The 24,170-nt window shown below is 59.9% G+C and overlaps 2 protein-coding genes across 10 annotated transcripts; one reads left to right on the forward strand and one right to left on the reverse strand.

Moving 5' to 3' along the window:
- Positions 1 to 279: 279 nt before the first annotated feature.
- Positions 280 to 22,087, reverse strand: NECTIN4 (nectin cell adhesion molecule 4). Of its 8 annotated transcripts, none has more exons than XM_019712916.3 (11): positions 21,951 to 22,087; positions 19,488 to 19,617; positions 14,304 to 14,453; positions 6,597 to 6,956; positions 5,105 to 5,395; positions 4,203 to 4,323; positions 3,246 to 3,394; positions 2,938 to 3,109; positions 2,509 to 2,584; positions 2,136 to 2,210; positions 280 to 1,919 (listed from the first exon to the last, which is right to left on the reverse strand). In XM_019712916.3, the coding sequence occupies exons 3-11, from the start codon at positions 14,377 to 14,379 to the stop codon at positions 1,695 to 1,697; spliced, it is 1,545 nt and encodes a 514-aa protein (XP_019568475.1). In that variant the 5' UTR covers positions 14,380 to 14,453; positions 19,488 to 19,617; positions 21,951 to 22,087; the 3' UTR covers positions 280 to 1,694. The 8 variants fall into 8 exon arrangements, with proteins under 8 accessions (XP_019568475.1, XP_074178118.1, XP_019568472.1 ...); XM_074322017.2 differs by lacking the exon at positions 21,951 to 22,087 and adding an exon at positions 21,690 to 21,827 and having other exon boundaries at positions 2,938 to 3,094; XM_019712913.3 differs by lacking the exon at positions 21,951 to 22,087 and adding an exon at positions 21,690 to 21,827.
- A 296-nt stretch (positions 22,088 to 22,383) lies between these two features.
- On the forward strand, positions 22,384 to 24,166 carry KLHDC9 (kelch domain containing 9). 2 transcript variants are annotated; one of them, XM_019712930.3, is made up of 4 exons: positions 22,384 to 22,922; positions 23,215 to 23,374; positions 23,462 to 23,660; positions 23,888 to 24,166. In XM_019712930.3, exons 1-4 carry the CDS (start codon positions 22,399 to 22,401, stop codon positions 24,052 to 24,054), a joined length of 1,050 nt encoding a protein of 349 aa, XP_019568489.3. In that variant the 5' UTR covers positions 22,384 to 22,398; the 3' UTR covers positions 24,055 to 24,166. The 2 variants fall into 2 exon arrangements, with proteins under 2 accessions (XP_019568489.3, XP_019568488.3); XM_019712929.3 differs by having other exon boundaries at positions 23,215 to 23,660.
- Positions 24,167 to 24,170: the final 4 nt, after the last annotated feature.

Below are 24,170 nucleotides of genomic sequence, written 5' to 3' on the forward strand. Positions count from 1 at the left end.
TGCCTACCTCCAGGCCTGGGGCGGGAACTCCAACGTGACACAGCGTCCCAACCTGCAAACCAAGGTGCTGCCTGTCCTGGAGGGGCTCTGAGCTCTACTGTCCCATCTGGGGATGCTCACAGTGGCTGCTGGTCTTGTGGAGGCCGTGTGACTCCCCCTTCCCTCTGGGCCACAGGCCGCTAGGCCTCCCCTCGTTGGGATCATGGGGAGGGTGGTGCTGAAAGAGGGTACAGGGGTTCAGGGCTTCCACAGCTCAGAGGGCAAGATGGGAGCCAGACAGAACAGGTCCTATCTGTTTATTTAAAAACAGAACATCATTTTATGTACAGATATGCATATATTTATACAGAATGTACATACGAGGGTCCAAACCCAAAGTCCAGGGCTGGCTGGGGTGCAGGGTTAGGCTGGGAGTCTCTCCTTTGGTCCAGAACTCCAGCACATTCCAGGCCAAGCAGGCTTTGGGCACAAATCCAGGTATTCTGGCTAAGAGTGTTTGGCTGGACCGGGCATTAACAGACCCTATCTAACCACAGCCTCCACCCAGAGAAATTGCCACAGAAGCCCTGAGGTGGTGGCCCCAAGACCCCTGGGGGATGGGGACACGCTTGTCCCCAGCAGCTCCTTCACCGGCACCTCCACGCTCCTGGAGCCACTACCCTCTCTCCCCTACACCACAACTGAACCAGGAGCCCTGTTACCAAGTCCCAACAACCCCCCAAGGGACCACCAACAACTGTGCACACAACTAAGAAGAGACAGGAGGCTAGGGGACGAGCTGGGGACCGAGAGGCTGAGGACCCTAGTCTGTCTCCCCAAGCCAGTCACTACATGCTCCCCCCAAGAGGCCACCTAGGTTACGATGCCTTACAAGGAGCACATTTCAGAACCATAGGAAGTAACCCCCTGGGACGGGGAGTGAGTGCAGGCTACTCTGCTGAATTGCTGTGTAAACTGGCCTCACTTTGAACAGTCCTGGTAATAACAAACATTCACACATATCAAGCCTCTTCTCCTATTAGAGGGTGCGTAGCAGTGGTCCTTACAGAAGCCCCTCGGCAGGTGCGTTCACAGAAAGTCTGTACGAGCAGCAGGCTCCAGGCTGGAGGGCAGAGGGCTCCTTCTCAAGCAGTGGGAGATCGCAGACCCCCAGGCCACTCGCCCCTCGGCTCCCAGGTGGTGGGAGCCCGCTCCCCCACTTGGGATGCCAGATTCCAGCTCCAGCTGTGCCCGCACACCTGGCTGTGCCCGTAGCGTCCACCTGTCGCCTCCATCCTCCAGCTCCTTAATACTGCTCTGGGGTCTAAGGGAAATACTGCGTCCACAGGCAGGCCTGTCACATAGCACACCAGCGACCAGTCGGCCTTCCCCAGGCAGCTGCCCGAGTCCCGTGGCTCATACAGACCAGTCACCTGGACTCTGACATGACAGCACGATGCACACCACAGATGGTCACCCGTCCATGCACATGCAGTCAGCCAACACGCACACACATGCACACACACACACACACACACACACACACACACACACACACAGGAGGGACTCAGCCCTCCGGTCATCGAACGGAAGGGCTGGAGGAAGAGGATGAGCAGTCAGTGGGGTGGGAGCATCTTCCTGAAGAAATAGGTGTTTGGGGCCCAGAGATGCCCCTGTCAGCAGATGGAACGGGCACCGGGTGGGGGGGGGCCTGGTCACACCAGGTGCCCCCGCCCATTGATATAAATGCCATTGCCAGTGGGCTTGGCCCGCAGAGTCCCATTCTCCTGCACGAAGTGGTTCATGGCCTGTTTGATGCCTTCGTCCCCATCTTCCTCCTCCTCGGCATGACCGGAACCTGGAGACAGCAGCTCCGTCTGTGTTTCTATCTCCCTCACGGTGGTCAGCGTGGAGTAACTCCGGCCCTCTGGCTCTTCACTCTGGAGGCCAAGGGCAGAGGGTATGTCAGGGACCAAAGTAGGGCAGTCAGGCTTGAGGGGCTAGTGGGCACCGTGGGGTCAGAGGCGCAGGGCTCAGAGATGGGGCCAGGAGCGCTAAGCATCGGGAAGGGACATGGGACCAGGGTGCAGGGGGCTGCCTGAGCCAGGGCTGAGGGGGGGCATGGGGAGGGACACCGGTGGGGCCGGGGGCCTCACCATCACAGAGCAGCTACTGTTGTCCTTGAGACTATCAGGGTGGCCCTCGGCTCTCAGCCCTACACTCTCCTCCGGCTGCGGGGCCCGGACATGGGGCAGGAGTCAGAACCAGGCTCCCCGCTGGCCTGTCCTCCCTCACCCCCTTCCCCCCAACCTCAGTCCACTCTGTCCTTGTTACAAACACCCTTGTTTCCTCCCCCCATTCCCACCGCAACCCCACGGTGGAACCAGTGCTGACGCTGACGGTGGCTTCCCAGGGGAGCCCAGCAGGCTCAGACCAGCTCTGCTCCCCCACAGGCTGAGCCCCGGCTCACAGTCAGTGCCCCCCGTGGGGGAGGCTGTGCTCCTGGGCAGCAGAGGGCCCGGCACACACCTGGCTCCTGGGGTCTGAGCGATGGGAATGCAGCCTCCGGATGGAGTTCTCCCTGGTCAGGGTCAGCTCCTCCTCACTGGGAAAAACACCCCCGGTCAGGAGCTGAGGGTGGTGGCCCCCCCACGGCAAGCCTGTGAGTCGCGGCTGCAGGTGTGGGTGCTGTGTGCTCCTGCAGGCGTGAGCCCGCGGCTGCAGATAGCAGTGTGGCTGCAGAGCGTGCATGTGGTGTGCAAACGTCTGTACTTGGTGACATCTGGGCATATGGGTCCAACCCTCAGGCAGGCGGTGGGGCTGTCATCCAGCCGGGGTTCAGGCCCCAAACTCCTCCCCCCTTCAGAGGCTCCGCCCCCTCCGATCCCCAGGCTGCCTACGTCCTCGGCCCGGCCCACCTCCTGCTTGCCCTCTGTCCCGAGAGCGGCTGGCACTCACTATTTCTGCGTCATCTGCTGGGTCTTGCGCCGATGGTACCGGGCCATCAGTAGCACCACTGCCACCAGCAGGCCGACCAGGAGCGCTGCGATGGCGCCCACCACCAGCATAGAGGCCGACACCAGGTCCACCTGCCTCCCGGGGGCCTCGTCGGGGCCTGTGGACACAGCCGCTGCTGCGTGAGTGAGGCATGCCGCGCTCTGGCCCCGCCCTGACCCGCAGGCCAGCCCCTCCCCCATCCAAGGTGTCGGCTTCCGTTGTCCCCACCAGACCGGGGCCCAGGTCCCTGTGTCTGCCGGGGTGCTTACCAAGAACCTCCACAGTGACCTTAGAGTCCCTCGAGGACAGCTCATTGCTGACGTGGCAGATGTAGACGCCACTGTGCTCAGTGGTCAGCGGGGGAAAGCCCAGGGTGTCCCCTTCCGCTCGCACCCCGCTCGGCAGAGGTCCGTCCAGCCTGGAGGGCAGCGAAGCTGTTGGGTGCCACCGCCCAACATGCCCAGACCGCTCTCCACCTCCCGCCTCCATGACGTCACCCAGCGCCGGAGGCTGTTCCCACAGTGTCCCACCCTGCCCCAGGCAGGTCTAGGCAGCGGCCCCCTTCTCCCTGCCGCCCAGCCTGACCCAGGCACCCCACACACGCGTGCCATCCCCATGCTCCCAAAGGCATCACGTCACCCAGCACGGGGTACCAGGAACACGTGGGATAAGGTCCACACAACAGGACACTTCATTCCCGCCAGGGCCCAGAGGCACTTGGAAAGGTGACTGCGCGCCCCACACCCACAGCGCTGCGTGCAGAGCCCAAGGCCACACGCCTGCCCGGGGCTCACACACGTGCGCCCCTGGCCCCGCCTGGACTCCCGACACCACAGACCCTGGGAAAAGGCAGCGTCTCTGAGCTGCTGGTCCGGAGTTGTTGCTTAGGCAGGAGTTGGTTAGAAACAGTTACAATCAGCTCTATCTTTTGTCTTACCCACTTTAGGAACTTACATAAGTATAAAAAATATTGAAATTTAAATACTGCATTATATTTCAGTGTTTAAAAGTAAGAAAAAAGCCGAGGTGTTCCTGGCTTATGCCCACCCAACAACCATGAACCGAGACCCCTGGGTGTGAGCGATGGTGTTTGCTGACCATGCGTGTTCTTGTATCGGTGGGAACACGAAGCCCAATTTATGTGGGGTTCAGAATCTATTGCCCCAACCCATAACGAGTACATGCTGGCCTTGGGGGGGCGGGCTCTGGTCCCAAGTGGGCCTCACCGTGTCCAGTTGTAGGAGGGGGGAGGCTGCCCTTCACTCAGGCATCTGAGAACAGCCCCTTCTCTGCCAACCTGCCACAGCTTCTGGTCTTCAAGACCCCTCACAGAGGCCTCGGCAAGGACTGGAATGGAAGGTGAGAGGAGAAAACATGGGGCTGAGGCCTGGGACAGCTCCCTGCCCTCTCCCAGTCACATGGCCCCCTCCCTAAGCTCAGGGAGGCCACACTGGTTTAACCAGGGCAAGGGGCCTCTTAGTACCCCCGAATGCAAACAGGTTGCTGCTTCTGAGTCCCTGTGATGCCAGGTAGTACCAGGCACAGATCAGGTATTCCATAAGTGCTCCCTGATCCTTCGGAGGCTAAACAATCCTACTACTTCATTTCTGTAACAAACATTTGTGGAGGACCTACTTTGTGCCAAGGGCTGGGTTAGTCTGAGCAGAGAACAGCTCTATGTCCCCAGAGGGTCACAACCTACTGCTGGGGAGACACCTGCTTCCTCTGTGCTCCGTGCAGTGTGTGGGTAGTCCTGTCTGCACCCCCTGGGGACCCTGCCAAGGGGGAGGGTTGTCCTCACTGCCAATGGTGCAGCCCTAACGAGACAGGATGACAGCGGCGAGCAGAGAGCCCAGGCTCGTCCCGTCTGTCCATCCCTAAGCCCTAAACTGTCTCACAAAGTGCTTTTGGCTCCGTGTGTGCCCATGTCCCTGTGAAGCAGGCAACATCCTCTGTAAAGAGGAGGACACTGAACGTTTGTGAGGTCTCAGTGATTCGCCCAGGTTTCTGGGCCGGGCTGCAGGCCTTGCACCTTCCAACTAGCGCTGTCTCAGCCACACAACGTGGCACAGGACTCAGGCTGGCTCAGGCCTCTCGGCACGTCACCGACGCCGATCCAAGTACTCACAGGCCACTTGGAGGATGTGAGTGATCCTTTGGTCCTGCAGCAGGCCAGGGTGGGACACCACGCAGGTAAGTGGTTGCCCATTCATGCTGCGGCTAGGCACCAGGTGGAACTCTGATGTGACAGCAGCTGAGCGAGAGTGCTTGAAGGAGCGGCTGGAGGTTGTGCCCTTGACCTCTGTGTCCCAGGTCACATTGGGGGCTGGGCTGCCCTCTGCTGTGCAGGAGGCGGCCAGGGTCAGCCCCTGGCCCTCTTCTAGCGCTGGACCAGGATTCAGCGAGGGCAGAGGAGGCACTGTGGATGGGGGAGGGGGTCACAGTCTGCACAACCTTGTCCAGGAGGCCCCACCCCAGGCCAGTCCTGGCCCCACCCCACCCGAGGCCCATCTTGCACATGTGCAAGTCTCAGGCCCCTTTTTCTTCTGTTATTTCACCAAGAAAGACAGCAGACGGGTGGTAGAATTTAATCTGACTCTGTACCTTTGTCCATTGTTTGAATTTTTAACAATGAGCATGGAAAATTTTTGAATGAAAACGAAAAAATTTAAAAACTAAGCAGATAACATGTGCATAATAATAAGCGCCACTAATTAAGCACTTACTGTGTGCCAAGTATCATGCTGAACACTTTACAAAGTGACCTCATTTAATCCTGTCATCAAACCATCGAGGTAGACAGATGTTGTCATCCCCGTTTCATAGGGGGGAAACTGAGGCTCGGGTCGCTGAAGCCTAGACTCACACCCACAGTTTCCTACCACCAGCTGGTGTCACTAACTTCCATGCGGATCGAGGAAAACGGTGAAGGCCTTTACTTTAACCTTCACAACATGAACTGCCAAAGCACAGAATGCTGAAGATTTAGCTTTAACACAAATGCCCACAGTGCAAAGTGGTTTAAAGGGCAGCTGTGGTATCCAAAAGATACTACCCCACCCACAGTCTTGGGCCCACACATCGGCGTCCAGCCCCACATGGAGCCCAGATGTGAGGGAGGCTTTGAGCGCGTGTCTTGGGTAGAACTGTTCTAAAGACCGGTAAGTTTAGCTTAGAGAAGAGGAAGCTGGGTGGGGCATGAGACGGGGCCTCAGCTCTTCGCAGTGCTGTCAGGGGACAGTCACTGTGGATCGGGGATCACGTGGGAAGGTGAATGAGCTGGGTAGGAATGGGAGGACCTGGAAAGGCACTGCAGGTGAGGGACCAAGGTGGGCACACAGGAGGAGGGGTGCTGGCTGGTTCAGGGAGCAAAGAGGAGAGGGAATAAGCCTGGGCCATGTGAACCCAAAGGGTGAAAGAAACCAAGAGGGAGGTTTCCCGTCGACAGAATGGGGCACTTCCTAATGGATGGGGTCTCCGCCAGGCTGACCGAGAGGTATGGAGTCCCCACCACGTGGGTGCGCGGGCGGACCGGTGGTACCTGCCCCTCCCGCCGCTGCCTCTTGCTCCTGTCCTGCCCCCACCCCTGCGGCCCGCCTCTGCTCTGCAGCCCCGCTTACCCAGCACGCGCAGCCTCAGCCGCGCCTGGAAGCTGCCGGCGGGGAAGGTGCTCACGCGGCACTCGTATTCGCCCTCGTCGGCCTGCACGGCGTTTCGCAGGAGCACCGCGCCGTCCTGGGGGATCCGTGGGAGCGGCGGCCGTTCCACGCGGCCCTCGTAGGCCGCGCTCACGTGCAGCCCATACTCGGAGTGCAGCAGCGCCAGCTCCCGGGCAGCGGCGCCCGCATCCACGCGCAACCAGGCCACCTGCCCCACTTGCTCGCCAGGGTCCCCTCGGTAGAAGCAGGGCAGCTTTGCGTCCTGACCCAGTACCACGGTCACCAGGTCGGAGGTCTCCAGCTCACCCGCCGGGCACCGGCCTGCGGGGCAGACAGAGGCAGCCAGGATTAGACAATCACGGCAAAGGCAGCAGGAGCTCCCTCAGCGTTTATGCTTGCAAAGCACGTTCAGTCCATTACCTCATTTACATCCACACGACATTCTCAAGAGGGAGGTGCTATAGCACCGTTTAACAGATGAGGAAACTGAGACCCAGGGAGGAAGTGACTTGCCTAAGGTGGGCAGACAGGTATGGAAGTGTCACGCCCTCTCCCAGTTCAGGGCTGTCTCCTGAGCAATTGCAAGGTGGGGACTGCCCTCCGGTCCTCTCTGGGGAATGCAGCTTCTGTGCACGAAGACAAACGCATCTACCAAAGGGGAACGTGAGTGCTCTCAGGGGGAGGAAGGGTCAGGCGCAGCTGGCACCTGGGAAGGGCCTGTGGCATGGGAATGTCCACCCAGCAGGCCCTTTGGAACGTGCTTCTCATGGCTTAAAGATGAGAGACCTGGATTCCCAGAAAGGAAGGTGTTCAGTGTGGGAGGGGTGGCACGAGCTGAGGCTCCCGGGAAAGACAAACAAGCGGTGAAGACAGAACGGCCCACAGACGTGAGGTCAGGGCAGACACACAGTGACACTCAGAACAGTGAGCCAGAATCAGAGCAGCCGATATGGGGACGACCTCGGAGGGCGGTGACGAGCCGAACAAGGCATTCGGGGACACCGGTCATATAGCCTTTTCTGCCCTCACGAAACATGGCATCAGCGTATATGGAGACCGACTGGACATGTGGTGATTTCGGATTTAGTGCCTGGTGCCGTGCGGGGCACCAGTCCTGCGGAGCCCAATCACGTGGGAAGCCTCATGCAGAGCTGGGTGGGATCAGGAGGGGGGCACACACAGAAGGCGTTCCAGGTGAGAGACCAAGGCGGCTGCCCCGAGGTGGTGGGGAAGGCAGGACGGAGGCAGGGGTGAGACGTGTGGCTGGGACCAAATCACCCAGGACCTTCCAGACCAGACAGAGGAACTCAGATTTGGTCAACAGGAAATGGGGACTCACTGATGAGGCTGGAGGTGGGCTGCCCGGTGTCCTCGGCAACATCCCTCACAGTGCTGCAGGGTGGGACGGAGGGGACAGTTCTGGGGGAAACTCAGCAGGATTTGGTCACTGACCAGAAAGAGCCGAGAGACAGAAAAGGCTCAAAGATGACGTCTAGGTTTCTAGGAGGACAGACATGAGGGAGGCAGGGCCTGGGGAAGCTCAGAGTTGGGAAGAAATAAACTTGGAGTTGGTGAATAAACATGTGAAGTGTAGGGCTCAGAGGCCCCCCAGTACTTCTACTGGGGTGCGAGAGCCACTTGCGGAAGCGGGTTCCAGCAGCTCCCCAGTTGGGCCCTGCCTCTGGCCAGCTGCTGGTCGGCATGGCCCCTGCTTGGACGGCCCCACCCTACCCGGGTAACTCCTACTCATCCTTCAGACTCACTGGGATAGACTCACTCCTACCTGATGCCCTCCCTCCCCACCCCCACCTCAGGCAGGGGGAGGTGCCCTTCCAGTCCCCTGGCAGCTGCTTTGACCCCATCTTAGCCCGTTTTCTCATAGATGGTATTTGATATTTTCTTGTCTGCTTCTCCCACCAGACTGAGCTCCTCAGAGTAGAAACTGGGTCTCACTTCAAATGTGGAAACACTGTTTCTGATTTAGATCTTCCTCTGGGAGCATGCGGTCTGCATGCCTGCCACATAATTGGGACTCAATTAAAGTTTATTGAAGGACTTGGTGAATGAATGAATGAATGAGAGACAGGCAGCAGGAAACGATGGACCAAGGAGAATGAGAGTCTTTGGTTGGGCTGGCAGGGGGGACTTGGCATGGCGACCCTGGGGTGCAGGCAAGATAGGCTGGCTAACTGGGTTCACTGCCCAAGAGAGCAGCTCTGCACTGGACAGAGGGAGAAGTGGGCAAGAGGGGCAGTGAAGCCCCCAGGAGTGGACAGAGGGGTCCGGTGAGGCAGAGCCTGGGGTGGAGGGAGGGCCAGGACCTGAACAGGACCGGACAGACCTGCAGGGCCAGATACCAGGGCCCTGAGCTGCCTGAGCTGATGCTGGCCCCGCCCAGCCCGGCCTGGGAGTCCAGCTACCACCTGTGCCCTCCCAGGCGCCCCCTGGGCCCCGGCGGGAGCAGGGCTGCCCAGTGGCCTCTGTTTCAACACTGGCATCTGTGTGGCCACGGGTCCTAGGCCCTGCTCCACTGGGACACTCAAACCCTTCTAAAGACGGTTTCCGGGACAGTATCAGATGGAATATTTTTCATTCCCATCCTTACACTTGTCAACTGTCTGTCCACCACTAATCACCTACATTTACCCCCCAAATACCTTCTTAGGGCACAATAGGTATCGAGTACCCAGCTCATGCCTGAAGCCAAGACCTGTACTCCCAAGCCACAAGCCCAAGCTTTGCGGAATGAGGAACCCCTTAAAGTAGGAAAGTCCCTTCTGCATCTCTTGCAGCCCCATTGCCCCAAATGCAGTATTCAGAGGGAGCACCTTAGCTTGGGGCAAGACCTCCCAACACACACCTTTACATACCCCACACCCACATACACACCCCCACGCCCCCACACACACACACACCACACCACACAAGGAAGAGAGCTTGGGCTCCAGAATCTGTCCTGGGCTGAGTGGACCCAGACACCCAGGTCAGGGTTACGAGGCTGCCTCCTCCTCCTCTTCCCCACCCAGTGCCCCCTGGCGTCAGCATAAAGGAGACACCTGCCTGCCTGGCGAGGTCGCTATGCGGGCATGGAGTGGCCAAGCCCGTGGACCCTCTGCTGCAAGCTGTTTGCTGGGGCCCGTGATGGACTCTGCTGGCTGGGCACTCGTCCCTAGCCCTCCCCTGCTCCTCGGAGACCAGGCCGAGAAACCAGCAGCCAGCACCTTGCGCAAGGGAGAGAACAGGCCCAACTGGCCCAACGGGATCCCTGCCCTGGCCTCCCCACCCTGGCCAGGCCCCCACGGCCTCTTTGGGGCCCTGCCCTCTGTGTGCCCCGCCCACCCGCTCCCAGACGGCCCTGCACTCCTGGCTGGGGCTGGCTGGCTGCTCCCCACCCTGTACTTGGGTCCCAAAGTCCCTGTCTGTTTGACACCTGGCCTCTGACCTCAGCAGGGAAATGAAGCCCCAAGCTGCAGTGTCTGGGGAAGGAGGCTCTTCCTTCTGAGGGGCCTTTCTCCATCAGCATCCCCTGCTAGTACATTCGGGAGTGCTCGCTGGGGCCCCAGAGGCGGCTCTGTGAGTCTAGTGTGTGTGTGACATGCAGCTTTGGTGCCGACGGCCTGGTGCTCAGTGCTGGGCCGTGGGTGCATGCGGCTGTCTCCTTGTGTGAAGTTGGAGTGTGTCACACACGTTTGTGTCTTGTCCTCAGGACAGTGTGTGCTCGTCGGTGGTGTGTGACGGCGTGTGTGCGACTCAATGCCATGTCATGTCAGGGCGTGCTTCCTATTCCACGGACTGTGCACACAGCGGCTATTTCCATGTGGGTTACCCTTGGCTTCTGTGTGTCCCCCTGTGTCACCTACCCATGGCCAGTGGTGTGTGGCTCTGTGTCCATCTGGAGTGTGGTCCAGGCTGCCCTCCCACCTCACCCCAGACTGGGGGGCAGAGTCATCTCAGGTGGAGGGACCCAGAGACTGTTCCTCCAGGTGACGAGAGTTCCATCAAGTGCTCCCCAATAGAACAAAACAAAAGCTCTCCCTTCCCTAGCTCCTCCATTCCTGCTAGAAGGGCTCCCACACTCTTACCCCCCCAGCTAATCCTCTGGCCCCCCCAGGAGGCCTCTCCCTGGGAATGTGTCAGGCTGCTGCTGCTGCTGCTGCTGCTGCTGCTGCTGCCACCACCAGAAAAACCAGCTCCAGCACCAGGCCTGGGGTAAGGGTTGTCTGGTGTGGCTTTGGGGGGGGGGAGGGGTCCAAGCCATCCAGGGTCTCATTCTCCTTTCTTAACCCTTGCCTCCCTCACTGCACAGCAGCGCCTCCACCAGAGAGCTGGAAGATATGGGTGAGATTGGGGTGGGAAAGGTCCTGGGAGAGGAGCTGTGAGGCCCCCCCATCCAGGACAGGTGACATGAACAGCCCAGCAAGTCCCTTTTCTTCCCCCTCCCCCATAACCTTGGCCTTGCAGTGCTAAGGAACTTGAAATCCAGGAGATTCTCCCTCTGCCTTCACCCACCTCCCTCACTTACCCCCCACTGTCCTAAGCCCCCCAGCTTAGCGAGAGCTTCCCAACCCGGGCAAAGCGCCCACCCACCGATTAGAGTCTGGGGAGGGGGACTGCACCAACCTCAGAGGGAGGTGAGAACAATGGGGGAGGGCAAGCCTTGAGGCAGCCGGCTCTGGCCCAGACACAGCTCCCAGCACAGATAAGTCCCCTAAACCCCCCGGAGCCAGTCTGAGCCCGGCTGAGTCACTGCAACAGCCACACTGTGGGTGGGAGACCCAGAGCTCAGCTTCTCCCAAACCCCTGAGATCCTCGCCAACCCCCACCCCGCCCCCGCCTCAATCCTGCCAGCCACCCCCCAAGTGTGGACAGCCGTGCCCCACCCAAATCACAGCCTCAGCTCAGCTCTCAGGACACACCAGCTTTAAAGGCAAGAGGGGCAGGGGGCAGAAAGCTCTGGGAGGGGCCACAGGCTCCCGTGCCAGCGAGAGGGCTCACACCACTTCCCAGCCACCTCAGGGGCTCAGTGGCCCCCACTTCTGAGTCTCCTTCTCATTGTTTCAATTCCACCCCCAGCCCCAGCCCCCATGTTCAGCCCTTCCCGGCCTCTGACTCAGCTCCCACTCACTCCCCCCTTCTCTGTCTGCACCTGGATCAGAAAGGGTATATTCTGGAGGCTAGAAAGCTCAGGTACTCTCCCCTCATGAAGCTTGTACCCCCTCACTTCTCCTGAGGACCCCAGGATCTCCAGGCTGTGACCCTAGAGTCTGCTCACTCCTTGCTGCCAGCTCAGCGGCTGGGCCCCCTCAGCACAGCCCCTGCCCGAAACAGCAGGCTGGGCCGAGGTCACTGGGGCCATGGGGCTCCCGGGTCCTCCCTGTCTGTTCCCCTCCCTTTCTGGCTTCCATGGGTCTGGGTGGGTCCCACAGTTAAGAGCCTGCCCCTGCTGTGAACAGGAGTAGAAAAGCAGGGATGGGCCCCTCCCTTTCTAGGAAACTAACTTCAGACAAAAGGCTGACCATCACCCTCAGAGGACAGGCTTCAGAATTCAGAGAACCCTAGCCTCTGATACTGTGGGGCCCAGTTGGGCTCACACAAAGACCTGTGCGGGGGACCCTGCTGGAGGGGTGTCTGTAGATTTGGGGCCCTGGGCCTCAGGGCAGGAGATGGGCGAGGGAGGAGGGCGGGTGCCTCACCCGGAAACTCATCCCATTAAGGAGAAACAGAGCTGTGGTGTCAGGCACCTCCCAAGCCTGGACTCCTGGCTCCTCACTGTCGGGGGTGGGGCGGGGGCGGGGATTGGGTGGGTGGGGCGGTGGGGGCAAAGCGAGCTAAAGGCCCAGCAGTTGGGGGCAGAAGGCAGAGCCCAGGGGAAAGCTACCCTGGTCCCAACTCAGAGTGCAGCCAGGACATCCCCCTTCAGTCAGGGGCCGTTTTCCCCACCGCCAGAGAACCCCGAAGCTGGCGGCCGTGGATATCTCCAGCCTTACTTCTTGGTCTCCCAAAGTCTAGTTTCTTAGTTGCTCAAGGTCACCTAGCAAATCAATAGCAGAAATGGGGCCTGAACCCGAGGCTTTTTTAGAGACAAGAGACACTCCAGCTTCCTAGGAGGAGACGCCTAAGCCTAGAGAACGGGGTTGGCAGTGAAGGGCCGCATTTGGTTCATCTGGCTGTGCGGGTGGCAGCAGCAGAGTGTGGCCCGCTGGGCACCGGCCTCCTGGGCAGCCCTGGAGCCAGCCTGCCTTCCTGTGCACAGGGCCCACCCGTCAGGGCAAGGCCCGGTGATGCCATCACCAAAGGGGCCTCCGCACCCTCCCCGGAGCTTCCAGCAAGGACAGCGTTGTGCCGTCTGCCTGCAGTCATCTCTGCAGCGCCCGGGTCCTGCGTAGCCGGTGTGCTCAGAGCCCTGTCCCTTCAGAAGAGCAGACACGGACCCACTGGTGCTTCTGACAGTGGTCTTGCAGGTGGCACTGGCCTACCTGCTCCTCTTGGTCTTCCCGTCTGTACAGTGAGGGAGTTGGAGCCCTGAGCTCTTTGATCCCGTCTAGTCCTGACACATCGTGATGGGTCGGCCCTCAAGGGAGTGGCTGCTGGGTTCCCTGGCCCCAGCAACCAGTCCCCACCGCCTTGCCCTAAGCAACTGAGAAGGGCTGTCTGGAAGGTGGGAATTAAGATGTGGGGGGCAGGGGATGGCTGGGGCTGGAGCTTGGTGCCCTGTGATGGGAGGCTGGCCCACGACCCTCCCACTTCAAGACCTTAGGAAAGCAGCCCCACCCACCATCAGCTGGGGATGAGGTGGGGACATGGCTGCTGGGCCCTGGGGGACAACCAGGCTCCTTTCCTGCGCTGGGGCCTGGGAGTCAGGCCATCCTATGCAGACAGGACCCGCCTTCCCAAAGACGAAGATTCCAGTTACTCATCACTGTGGGCACGGCCCATCGAGTCCGTGTGTCCTGCACACACACACGTAACATACACATTCTCCCCCCACCCCCTGTGCTGAAGAATCCAAATCCTGTCATATCTGCTTTATACACATTAGACACAAGTAACACAAGGCGCCTGAGAAAATGGGGGGCAAGGGATGAACAAAAGGGAACCACACCCTACCTAGCAGGTATCCCGACTCAGCTAAGTAATCACCTGGTACCATCCTGGCACCTAATACTGAGTGCTGGGAAAGAGAGGGACCCGAGGCCCACAGGTGCCCTGGTCTGGTACTCCAGGACATCACAGGGACAGGAGGAGGCGGAAACCACCTGCCACTCTGGGCATCAGAGGCCCCTATTCCCGCTGACTGCTGAGGCCAGCGCGGCCGTGTCCACCCAGCTCACCAGGGGGTCAGCGAAGGCTCCTCTAGGAAATCCTGGGGCGGAGGGTCCCCCCAGTCCCACCTCCCTGCCCACCTGCACTCAGTCACCCTATGTGGTCCCCCAGAGGCAGCTCCAGCCTAGGCCAGGCTTTGGCACAGGCACTCAGGGACCTCAGACATAGTGACCTGGCCTGGGGCTGGAAGGGGACACAAAGCAGAAGAGCTGCTCTGACTCTTCTGATGGCTGGGGTGGAGAGGGTCCAGAGTCAAAGGGAAGAGTGTGAGTGTGTGTGTGGGTGTGTGGGTGTGTGCCAACGTGGGCTCAGCAGCGAGGGTCCCGGAGGCCCAGGCAAGCCTACCTGTAGATGACGCCAGCAGCAGCAGCAGCAGCCAGGCCTCAGGCCCCCACATGTCGGCTCCCAGGGACGGGGGCATTGGTCCAAAGGGAGAGCTGCCCAGTGTTTCTGAAGTTCCACCGAGTCCTCCCTGGGAGCCGGCTCGAGAGCTGGCTGGGGCACCGACACAGAAGTCAGCAAGCCACGGAGTCCCCAGGCTCTGACACACCTGCCTGTCCCCCTGGGGTTTCCGCTAGGGGACCCGGCCCCGTTCTACCCCCCAGCTGCTACCCCCAAGGAGCGCTGACCGGGAGCTCGGAGCTCCCCCAGAGCTGCTTCCCACGCCGTGGCCAACGACGACGGCAGAAACCTGGGAACCTGCTCAGCAGGTCAGAACAGGTGCGTCTCGGGGGCTGGGCCTGGCACAGGGATCCGCAGACGCCGCCCCCATGTCCTGGGCTGGCTAATGGGCGCCAGTGAGGGAAGGACCTGGGGGTGGGATCCCATCATCGGTGTGTGGAAGGGGCTGTGAAGGGAGAGGCAAGGTGGGCAGGTGGGTAGGAGGCCCAGGTTGCTCGAAGAGGGAGGCACCAGGCCAGGAGAAACAGGGACAAGGCCCTGAGGGTGGAAAGGAGCCTAGGCATCCCACACCTGCCAGCCGTGCCCCTTCCCGGGGCCTTGCCAGGCTCCCCCAGCTCCTGCAAGGACAGCACTGCCCTGAGATGAGAAGGCGCCCAGAGAGGGAAGGGCCTTGCTGGAGGACCTGCCACAGTTTGCTCAGACACCTCTATCCCCAGGCAGGGACCAAGTTCAAAGGCCCCTGAGAAAGGACCCCTGATCCCACCCACGTGCAGAGGCCAAGGAACTGACCAAGGAACTAGCCGCCAGACTCCTGGGCTCTGCAGCGGGCCCTCCCAGCTTCAACAGCTCCGCCTTACCTGGCCGGGGGTCTCAAAGGGCATCAGCTGTGCCCGAGAGGAAAGGGGAGCCTTTCCACCAGCTGGTGGCCATGTTACCCATTAGCTCATGACCCTGGACGAGACCATACGTCTGCACTCCATGCAGACAATCCTTAGCCCCTGCTAGTCCCGTTACAGCTTGTGTGCTCACACTCTGTGCACACCTCATCTCCTTGACTAAACCAGGATCTTCAACTCAAGAAACGCTGACCGGCGCCTGCTGTGTGCCGGGGAGTGGGCCAGTGTGGAAACTGAGGGGTGGGACGAGGTTGCCTGTGGGCTCCTGAGCGTGTTCCTCCTGAGCTGGTGGGTGCACGGTGTCAGCATGCAGTGGGGACAGGTGCGGTCAGTGGCCGGACACCTGGCTCCTGGCCCTGGGCCGTGGCCCCATGCTGGGTCTAGATCCCAGCTCTCAGCGATGAGCATGGCAGGACCTCTCCCTCAAAGGCGCTTTCCCTTAGGTCAGGGGTGGCCTCAAGCGCCAGGCTGGATGCCACCTCTGCCCTCTTCAGGACTCAGGCCCCCCCACCTGCCTGTGCCAGGGCAGCAGACCCACCCCAGTGCTGCCTTGAGAGCCACGGGGGCAGGGGCGGGGGGGGGCTGGGGGACGGCAGGGGAGCACCGTGTTATAATCCTCACACTTCGATCCTGTCCCATGGTTTTAGGGCAGCTCCCGTCCTGCCCATGAACTCACCCCTCCTGGTCAGGAGACCCCAGGAGAAACTGAGGCACGGGGTGGGAAGGCAGATCCTGGGGTGGGAAAGCAGGTACCAGTCCCCCTGTGTCCTTCAGCTGTCCCAGTCACGATGCACCCCCCCCCCAAGTGCTTCCAGTCAAGTCTGTGAGCCCTGGTTGGGACCCTCAGTCACTCGCCCCCAACTCCAGCCATGGTGGGGTGGCCACTGAAAGGGGGCAGGACAGATGACACTGTTCCATGCTGTGCTCAGGTCCCTGTCAACACAGCTCAGGGCACCACACAAGCCAGACAGCCACTGCAGGCCTTGCTTGAGGAAGGGGTCTCTCTCGTCACATAACCAGCACCTCCCCCATGCCCCCAGGCCCCCAGTCCTTGTGCATCACGGGGCGTTGCTCCTAGGGAACGCACCCTCAGAGTCAGAGCCTTCCTTCCGTCTTTGTCTTTGGGGAGAAGCCTGGGGTTGGGGCTGGAAGGAAGCACCGGCGGGGAGATCTGCCAGACCAGCGCCTGGTCCCTGGGCTCTGCTCCTTCTTCCTCCCTGAACCCCCATTCCTCTCGTGCCTCACTCCCTGCCCTCCTCCCACACCTTCTGGCCCTAAGAATGGGAGCAATTCAAGCCAAGGCAGCGTCTTTAGCACGTCCCTACCCATGTGCCCAAGTTCACCCAGCAGACATGTGCTGAGCTCCACTCTGCAGGCTCCAGGGAGGGGACGACACAGAGCACATGACCTCGATTAGGAGAGCGTGCTGTACCCCAGCGCCGTGCACAACTGCGGTCCCCACGGCCGGCTGCACACCTGAACCAAACCGGTTGGAGTGGGTAGTGCTGAAATGTTTGTTTGTGTGAATAGGACTTGGAGGTGAGTCAGGGAGGGACAGGGACGGGTGGGGTGGGGTGGGGGAGCAGGAGAGTGAGAGTGAGGGTCACATGGACCGGGTCAGGGAGGGCTGGGGTGGGAGTGGACAAGAGCTCCGCCTGTGAGTAACATCCTGTTTGTCTGCTGAGGTCCAGGTCAGAGAGGAGGTAGGGGTGGGGGACAGGGCCTTGGGAGAGACCCGAGTGGGCAGCTCCTCAGAGTGGAACAGGTAGGAAGCACACGGGGATCCATTTCTACACAGCTCTGCTTCTCTGGGTCTTGTTACCTGCTCGTTGCCTTGGTTTCTGCACTTTGTACGCGGAGGTGTTGAGGTTCTGACACTGTAGGACTTGATTCCACCCCCAAGTCTGTCTCCCTGCTCCTCCCATGCAGGATGGGGAGGGAGGGACCCCCGGAGAACAGGAGCCCCAGCAGCTTTCCCTCCCCTCCAGCTGGAGCCCAGTATTAGGATGGAGACCCCGTTTCCCCAGAGATTCCATCTAAACGTTGCCACATGTGGTGCCGTCCTATCCTGCAGGCCCAGGAGTCCTGGTCCCAGCCCCGTCCTATCCTGACAACCTCACTTCCTGGTGACCTAACAACATCCCTGGCGCTCAGGGGCCTGCACTTGCTTGTCCCTACAGAGCCCCAAAGCTAGAGTGACACACAGGGGATGAGGTGGCTGGACAGAAGTTGCGCTTGGGCGCTGCTTCTCAGGAGGCTGTTGCGTGCACAGCCCTCACCCCAGGGACACCCCAAGTTCTGTAAATACACGGCCATGAAACCAGGGCCCAGGCATATGGGTCTAACAACAGTAGGAGCCCGTGAGGAACTGTCTTCTGACAACAGCAGCGAGCAGGAAGTAAGAGTGAAAGCTAAGTGGGGCCCAGAGAACTGGGTGAGAGGATGGGTTCTCAGGAGGACCCAAGCTGTACTCCCCACACCCTCCTGTCTCCATGCCGACCACACAGTGGACCCACCTGTTGGGGACACAGATACAGCCCCCAGGGGCCAGCAAGGCCCGCAGAGCCCCCCACACCAGGCGTGTCTCCAGGCAACACTAGGCAGCTTCAGCTTCCCAACCTGACGCTGAGGGTGTGGCTCCTCCCTGAACCAAAGACTGCCACTTCCTGGCCATCAGCCTGAGCTCCTGCCACCACCCAGGGGAGAGCCTCCTGAGGCCCTGCAATCAAGCGTCACCCTTCACCCAGCCCTGGGGGGTGACTGGACAACTGCAAAACAGAAACTGAGGCTCAGGTCGAGAAAGATACCAGGAGATGCAGGGGCTGTGAGAAGCCTGGAAGGGCTGGGAGATTAGGCAAGAGGGTGGGGAAGACGCTGAGGGGAGACATTAGAGGAGCGGGGAGAAGCCAGAGGACCCCAGGGGGAGAGGCAGTGGGGGGACTGGTAGGAGCTGAGGGTGTCTGTCATCTGAGGGCACATTTTCTTTGGAGTTTGTTAGCATCATCCTCTTCTGCTCCTTGAAAACCCTAACCCCTTCCTTTCTGTCCCCATCAGGACCCAAAGTCACCTCAGACCTGCAGCTCTATCTGTGTCTTCCGCCAGCACTCAGAAGGCAGGTGCAGCTGCCCTGCTGGGGGGCGGGGGCCCCAGGCTCCTAGTCCTGGGAAGCAGGGCCAGGTCTTTTGGCTTCAGCAGGACTCGTCCTTGGCCTCACTCCCACTGCACTTGGAGACCTGGACCCTGCCCTGCAGTGGTCTTCAGCCACACAGGCAGCGTGGCCGAGAGCCTCCGAGCGGAGACCGCAGCAGGCAGGTCCCAGACACGGGAGAAGCAGGGGTAGAGCCCAGCGGAGCCCCCGAGTCCCTGAGCATGTGCTTCGTGCCTTCCTCACAGGAGCCCCTGGGAACCTCCCTCCAGCCTCCCCTTGAAGCCGTCCCAAACCTCAGTTTCCCCTTCAGTTCCAGACGTGGCAAAAACATAGAAGGTCTATGGATCAAGAAACAGCCCTCGTGTGTGATAATTAGTGAGCTCAGGAAACACCAGTCTGTGAGCTGGCAGGAAGAAAGGCTGCAGTCCAATCTCCCGGCCAGCCTGCTGCCCTCTGGGCCTCCACACGCGCGGTCCTCTGTGGGAAAGTCCTGCACCTGGAAGACCCACTCTGGCCTCCATCAGTAAGCAGCACCCTGTGCCTGTGCCCAGGGACCCCGAGCTGGCTCTGCAGTTCTAGAAAACAACCACGGGGCCAGGCCCGGCCACTCCAAAGCCCCTTGCAGGAAAGTCAGAGGGCTGCACAGAGATTGAGACAAACAGCACGGCAGACCCAGTGAGAGAAACACAGAAGGGGGAAGGGTGAGACACAGACCTCAAGGCACAGTGGGACAGGAGGAAACCTAGAAAGAGAAAGATGCTCGTACACGCACACATACACATACCGGGAAACCTAGAGACAGATACACATACGGACACACACGCACACACACACACACACGCACACGCACACAGTTGTTGAAGAGGGTAATTCAGAGATGGAATCTGAAATGGAAACAGAAAGACCCACAGGGAGATTTCCGGGTGCCTATGTACCTACTGCTGCCATCACTCAGCTGCCTCCCTCTTGGGCCCTCAATTCTGACCACTCAACAATGACTTCCACACTCAGTATCTCCAAGTCCCTCAAAAATTCAAGTTCTTTCCCCTCCTCACCCCACTTCTGCATCATTCTCTGACTCACCTGATGCCTGTTCCCCAGCCTGCCTTCCCCCGCGGTCCTCCAGGCTCGCATCTCAGGAGCGCTCACCGTCTGGCCTCCTGCGGTCTCTTTTCCTGCTCATCCTCTGTCCTTGTTGGTCCATGTCCTTATTCTGGCTGAGCAGAGAGCAAAGAATCAGGTGCTAATGGGTCAGAATGAGCTGTGGGAACAACATGCAAGGGTCAGGGGATAATAGAGGAAGAGCCAGAGAGCTGGGAGATAAAGGCAGAGGGAACCAAGATGTCTCCAGGAGGGTCACCAAGACCCACTGTTGATGTGTGTGTGCACTGAACATCACTGAGAACCAGGGATGGTTCTGGTCAGAAAACGGAGTTAAGGGAAGGAGAAAACAGATGAAGAGCTTTGTGGGGCGGGGAAGTTGGGCTCCAGGGATCCTTGCCTGCCTGTAAAGGCCAACTGAGACCAATCTCAAAGAGTCCCATCAGGATTAGGAGACTTGCAGGACGAACTGCCCTCACCCCCACATCTGGACAGAGGTTGTCCCTGGATATTATTAGCAGGTGGACAAGGCGCCCTGGCTGCCCTTCTATCTCACAGCTCTCTCGACCCTTGCCACTGTCTTAATGCCTTTTCAGTTTTGTGTCATTGACAGGTCATCACAGATGCCACCCTGGGGTGTAAAGTATGTGACATGCAAGTGCTGTTGACTTGTTTTCTCTTCTCTTCTTTTTTTTTTAACCTGCTTTTTTTGTTGGTTGGTTTTTTCTGCCTCCTCAAACATACAGGTTTGGTTCAGACCAACCAGGGGAGGTAGGAGTCCTGGGCAACTCATACCTGGAGAGCAGCAATGATAAGATACCTCCAGAAGAGGTGCACACCTAGAGTGGCTGCGTGTCCAGGTGAGATGCCAACTGCTGAAGACAAGAGTCAGAGTGGATCCTGAGCAGAGGGGGAGACAAAGCTGGGAGACAGGAGATGGAAAGGCCCTGGAGTGGGGAGTTCCTTGTTCTGTCCAGGAGAGGCAGAAAATGAGTCTGGCAGAAAGAACAGCCAGACTTAGGCAAAAGCAAGAGCCCTGAACTGGCATATCAGCCAATAAAATTCAAGCAAAACGACCCCACCCCCAGGCGGCTGCTGGCCTTAACCCCAGGAGGTGACAGATCTGAATCCAGCTGTGGGACGTTAGCCAGTCACAAGCCTTAGGGAGGAGTAGTTTCCGGACTTCGGCCAAGCACATTATAAGTTAGTGATTTAGGGCCGGCCCTGGTTGGAGCACGGTGCTCCTAACGCTGAGGTCGCTGATTCAGTTCCCACATGAGCCGGAGAGCTGCGCCCTCTACAGCTAAGTTTGTGAACAACGGCTCTCCCTTGAGCTGGGCTGCTGTGAGCAGCGGGAGGTTGGCATAAGCCCCAGTGGGCTACCGGGGGCAGCCGGCGGCCAGCGTGAGTGGCTGGCAGGGGCTGACCGACGACTGCCAACCGACTACCTCAGCCGGGGGGAGCACAAGGCTCATAATACCATCATGGGCTAGGAAGCTGTGTCCTACACAACTAGACTGAGAAACAATGGCTTGAAGGAGGGGGGGAGCAGAAGAAGGGGGGAAAAGTATAGTGACTTATTACAGATTTTTTTTTTACCATGATCTGTAACATAGAACCCTCCTTACAGACTCAGGGAAAGCAACAGCTGGGAGGGCCAAGACGTTCAAAGCTATTACTGAGTCCAGCTTTAAGGTACAAGGGGGGAACAGGGCCTGCTAACCTTCCTGACCACACTTTCCCTGCCCAGTTTTCTCTGGGGATCAAGTTAGGAGTAGGAGGGGCAAAGCCCTGCTGTGCTGTCACATCCCAGAACGGGGACCCACCCCGCTGCAGCTCTGACCATTCCCTCCACGTCCTGGGCATGATGGAGACCAAGCTGACGTGTGGAAGCCACAGGCAAAAGTAGCGGTCACCGTCACTCCCATCCACGCACAGCCCAGCGTGGGGCACACAAGTCCTGTGTCCGTCGGCCGGCTGTGCTGTGTTCCTCCTGTAGCCCAATCTAGCCAGCTTGGATTTGGGTCCTGGGGGACAGAGCAGCTCAGGGGCCTGGCTTGAACAAAAGGAAGACACAGGGAGGGCCAGGGGTCTGTTCTCACGCCTCCCGCATCCAGCTCCTAATGCTGGGCAGCTCTTCTCAGGAAAACCTCCCGCCCAACTCGACTCCAGACGCCAGGGTACCTCCGTTTTCTTGTGCTGTAGGAGCCCAGGAGGCAAGACGAAATATGGGATTCATCTTCCCAGGACTCAATAGCGACAGGCTCAAGTGTGCCTCACCCCAGCCGTCACACGCGCAACGACAACGCGCACAGAGACTGGGTTCTGCTCCCCTCTAGCGGCCGAGCCGATGGGTCGGGCCTGCGAGCCTTTACCGGCCCGGCTCCGGACGACTCCGAGGGAAACGGCCAGTGCACATTATGTGGATGGGAAAGTGAGGCTTACGGAGAAATGACCGCCCCGAGAGTCAGGGCGCAGCGGGACAGAAGCCGCGCCGGCCGTGGGCTCTGCTGCCCGGCGCCCCGGGAGGTCACACGCGGTGCCTCCCGCCCCGCAGAGCGGCGCCTGCGCTTCAAGCGTCGTCACCAGTCACCTGGCCGCTTCGGGACGGGGCCCTCGTGAGGAGCCGCTGACCTGAGGCTTTCTGACCGTCAGAGTCGTCCAGGATTTGTAGTATGGAGCTTGCACAGCTCCTGTCGCCACGGTAACCGGCACTTTGCGACCTTCGGTTTGCGGCGGGCGATCGCGCTGCAGCCGCGGCGGTGGTTGCTGGGCGACCGCGGAGGGAGAGAGCGGGGCTCGAGGCGTGACGCTGCGGGCTCCGGGAAGCCCCCCATCTAGGGCTCCCCTCCCGGGCCCCACAGCCCGCAGCCCGCAGCCCGCAGCCCGGGCCATGGCGGTGGCGCCCCCGAGCGGGGCAGGGGGCTCGCGCTGGACCTGGCGGCCGGTGGCCCGGGACGCGCTTCTGGCGCGGGCCTTTCACTCGTGCACGGAACTGCGGGGTCGGCTCTATCTGGTGGGGGGCCTCCTGGCCGGAGGGGCGAGAGAGCCCAGCGGTGACACTGTGGTCTTGGACCCGGCGGGGGGCCAGGCCGTGCGGCTGGGGGAACGGAGCGGCCCGAGGCGCAGCCACCACGACGCGGCGCCGCTGGGCGGGCGCTGGCTCTGCGCCGTGGGCGGCTGGGACGGGTCGCGTCGCCTGGCCACGGTAGCGGCCCTGGACACAGAGCGCGGAGAGTGGGAGGCGTGGGCCGCGGCCCCCGACAGCTGCCTCCCCGCGGGCCTCAGTAGTCACACCTGCACCCGCCTCTCAGACCGAGAGCTGCGGGTGGCAGGCCGGGAGGGCGGGACCCGCACTCAGCGTCGCTATGGAAGCGTCTACACCTTAAGGCTGGACCCCTGCGCCCGCACTTATTGGTATGGTAACCCTGCCCCAAACATTTCACCCTCCCTTTATCTACACTCTGGAAAAGCCAAGGCTAAACAATACCGTTGGCAGTTTATCCGCATCCTCACCCTGACAGTCTCCATCCTGGGAAGATGACACCATGTCTATGCTGGCCGAATCCCCCATCCCCCTCATCCGACCTACCTCACTGTCCCATGCCTCCTCTTTTATCCTTATCAGAGGGTGGAACAGGGGAAAAGGCAGTGCAGCACTTCGATTCCCCAGAAAACCCAACTTAGGCCCATTTCTGCTCCCCCACAGCTATAAGGAAGAAGGCTGCCACACAGCCTCACGCTCAGGGCACTGTGCCGCCCTGCTCCCAGTTCCTGGGCAACGCCCAGGTCACCAGCTGCTGCTCTTTGGAGGGTGCAAGTCAGCGGAACCAGAAGTAGCTGGGCGCTGGAGTGCTGGGCAGATCACGGTACTTATTACCTTCTCACACCTTGCTTTGGGTGGAAGGGACAACTCAACCCCAATGCCATGGACAGTCCCTCCTTTCTCCCCCAAGGAGGAACCACCTGCTGCCCCCCGTTTGACGCAACAGCTTGCAAAGCTTGTGAGCAGTGGGCAAGGGTCCAGGCAGGGGCCCGCAGGACTACGGCATCACTCATGTTCTGTGGTGGGGCCCTTTGCTGTGCTGTTTGGTGGAGAGACGCTGACCAGAGCTAGAGACACCATCTGCAATGACCTCTACATCTACGATGCCCGTGAGAGACCGCTAATGGTTGAGGAGGGGATGGTTGGAAGATGGGAGAACCTAAAACCAGAGAAAGAGGGTAAAGTGGTGGGGCAAGGAGAATTAGTTGGCAGGTTAAAGGAATACACAGAATACTGAATTTTGAAGAGGCCTGCCAATCAAGTGAGAAGAAAGGGGCAAGCCTTTGGTTTTGGAGCCCCATGGGTGCCAAAACCCACCCTCTGCCTTACCCAACAGGCAAGTCTCCTTCCCTGTGGTTCCACTTTGCCTGTGCAGACCGTGAGCTGAAACGCACAGGCCATCGGACCTGCCTCTGGAATGATCAGCTTTACCTGGTCGGAGGCTTTGGTGAGGACGGCAGGACGGCTAGCCCACAGGCTTGCATCCTGGACCTCTTTGTCTAATGAGTGGTGCCAAGACACACCACCACGCTTGTTTTGTCATAAACTCATAAAGCATTATCAACAGTTACCTGCCTCGTGTCAAATGCTTATTAAACTTCAACGTGAAAGTCAACATT

This window comes from Rhinolophus sinicus, chromosome 11 (genome assembly GCF_057876585.1).
Source record: "Rhinolophus sinicus isolate RSI-liver-muscle chromosome 11, RSI-T2T, whole genome shotgun sequence".
Lineage (NCBI taxonomy): Eukaryota > Metazoa > Chordata > Mammalia > Chiroptera > Rhinolophidae > Rhinolophus > Rhinolophus sinicus.

What these genes read in the sequence shown, in the direction of transcription:
- NECTIN4 (XM_019712916.3), bottom strand. Translation starts at nt 14,379, where the DNA reads ATGCCCCCGTCCCTGGGAGCCGACATGTGGGGGCCTGAGGCCTGGCTG. An exon ending in GCTGCTGGCGTCATCTACAG is followed by an intron (nt 6,957 to 14,303) that starts GTAGGCTTGCCT and finishes TCTGCCCCGCAG; the next exon opens with GCCGGTGCCCGGCGGGTGAG. An exon ending in CCCTCCTACAACTGGACACG is followed by an intron (nt 3,395 to 4,202) that starts GTGAGGCCCACT and finishes GCTGCCCTCCAG; the next exon opens with GCTGGACGGACCTCTGCCGA.
- KLHDC9 (XM_019712929.3), top strand. Translation starts at nt 22,399, where the DNA reads ATGGCGGTGGCGCCCCCGAGCGGGGCAGGGGGCTCGCGCTGGACCTGG. An exon ending in CCCTGCGCCCGCACTTATTG is followed by an intron (nt 22,923 to 23,214) that starts GTATGGTAACCC and finishes GCTCCCCCACAG; the next exon opens with CTATAAGGAAGAAGGCTGCC. An exon ending in CCTCTACATCTACGATGCCC is followed by an intron (nt 23,661 to 23,887) that starts GTGAGAGACCGC and finishes CTTACCCAACAG; the next exon opens with GCAAGTCTCCTTCCCTGTGG.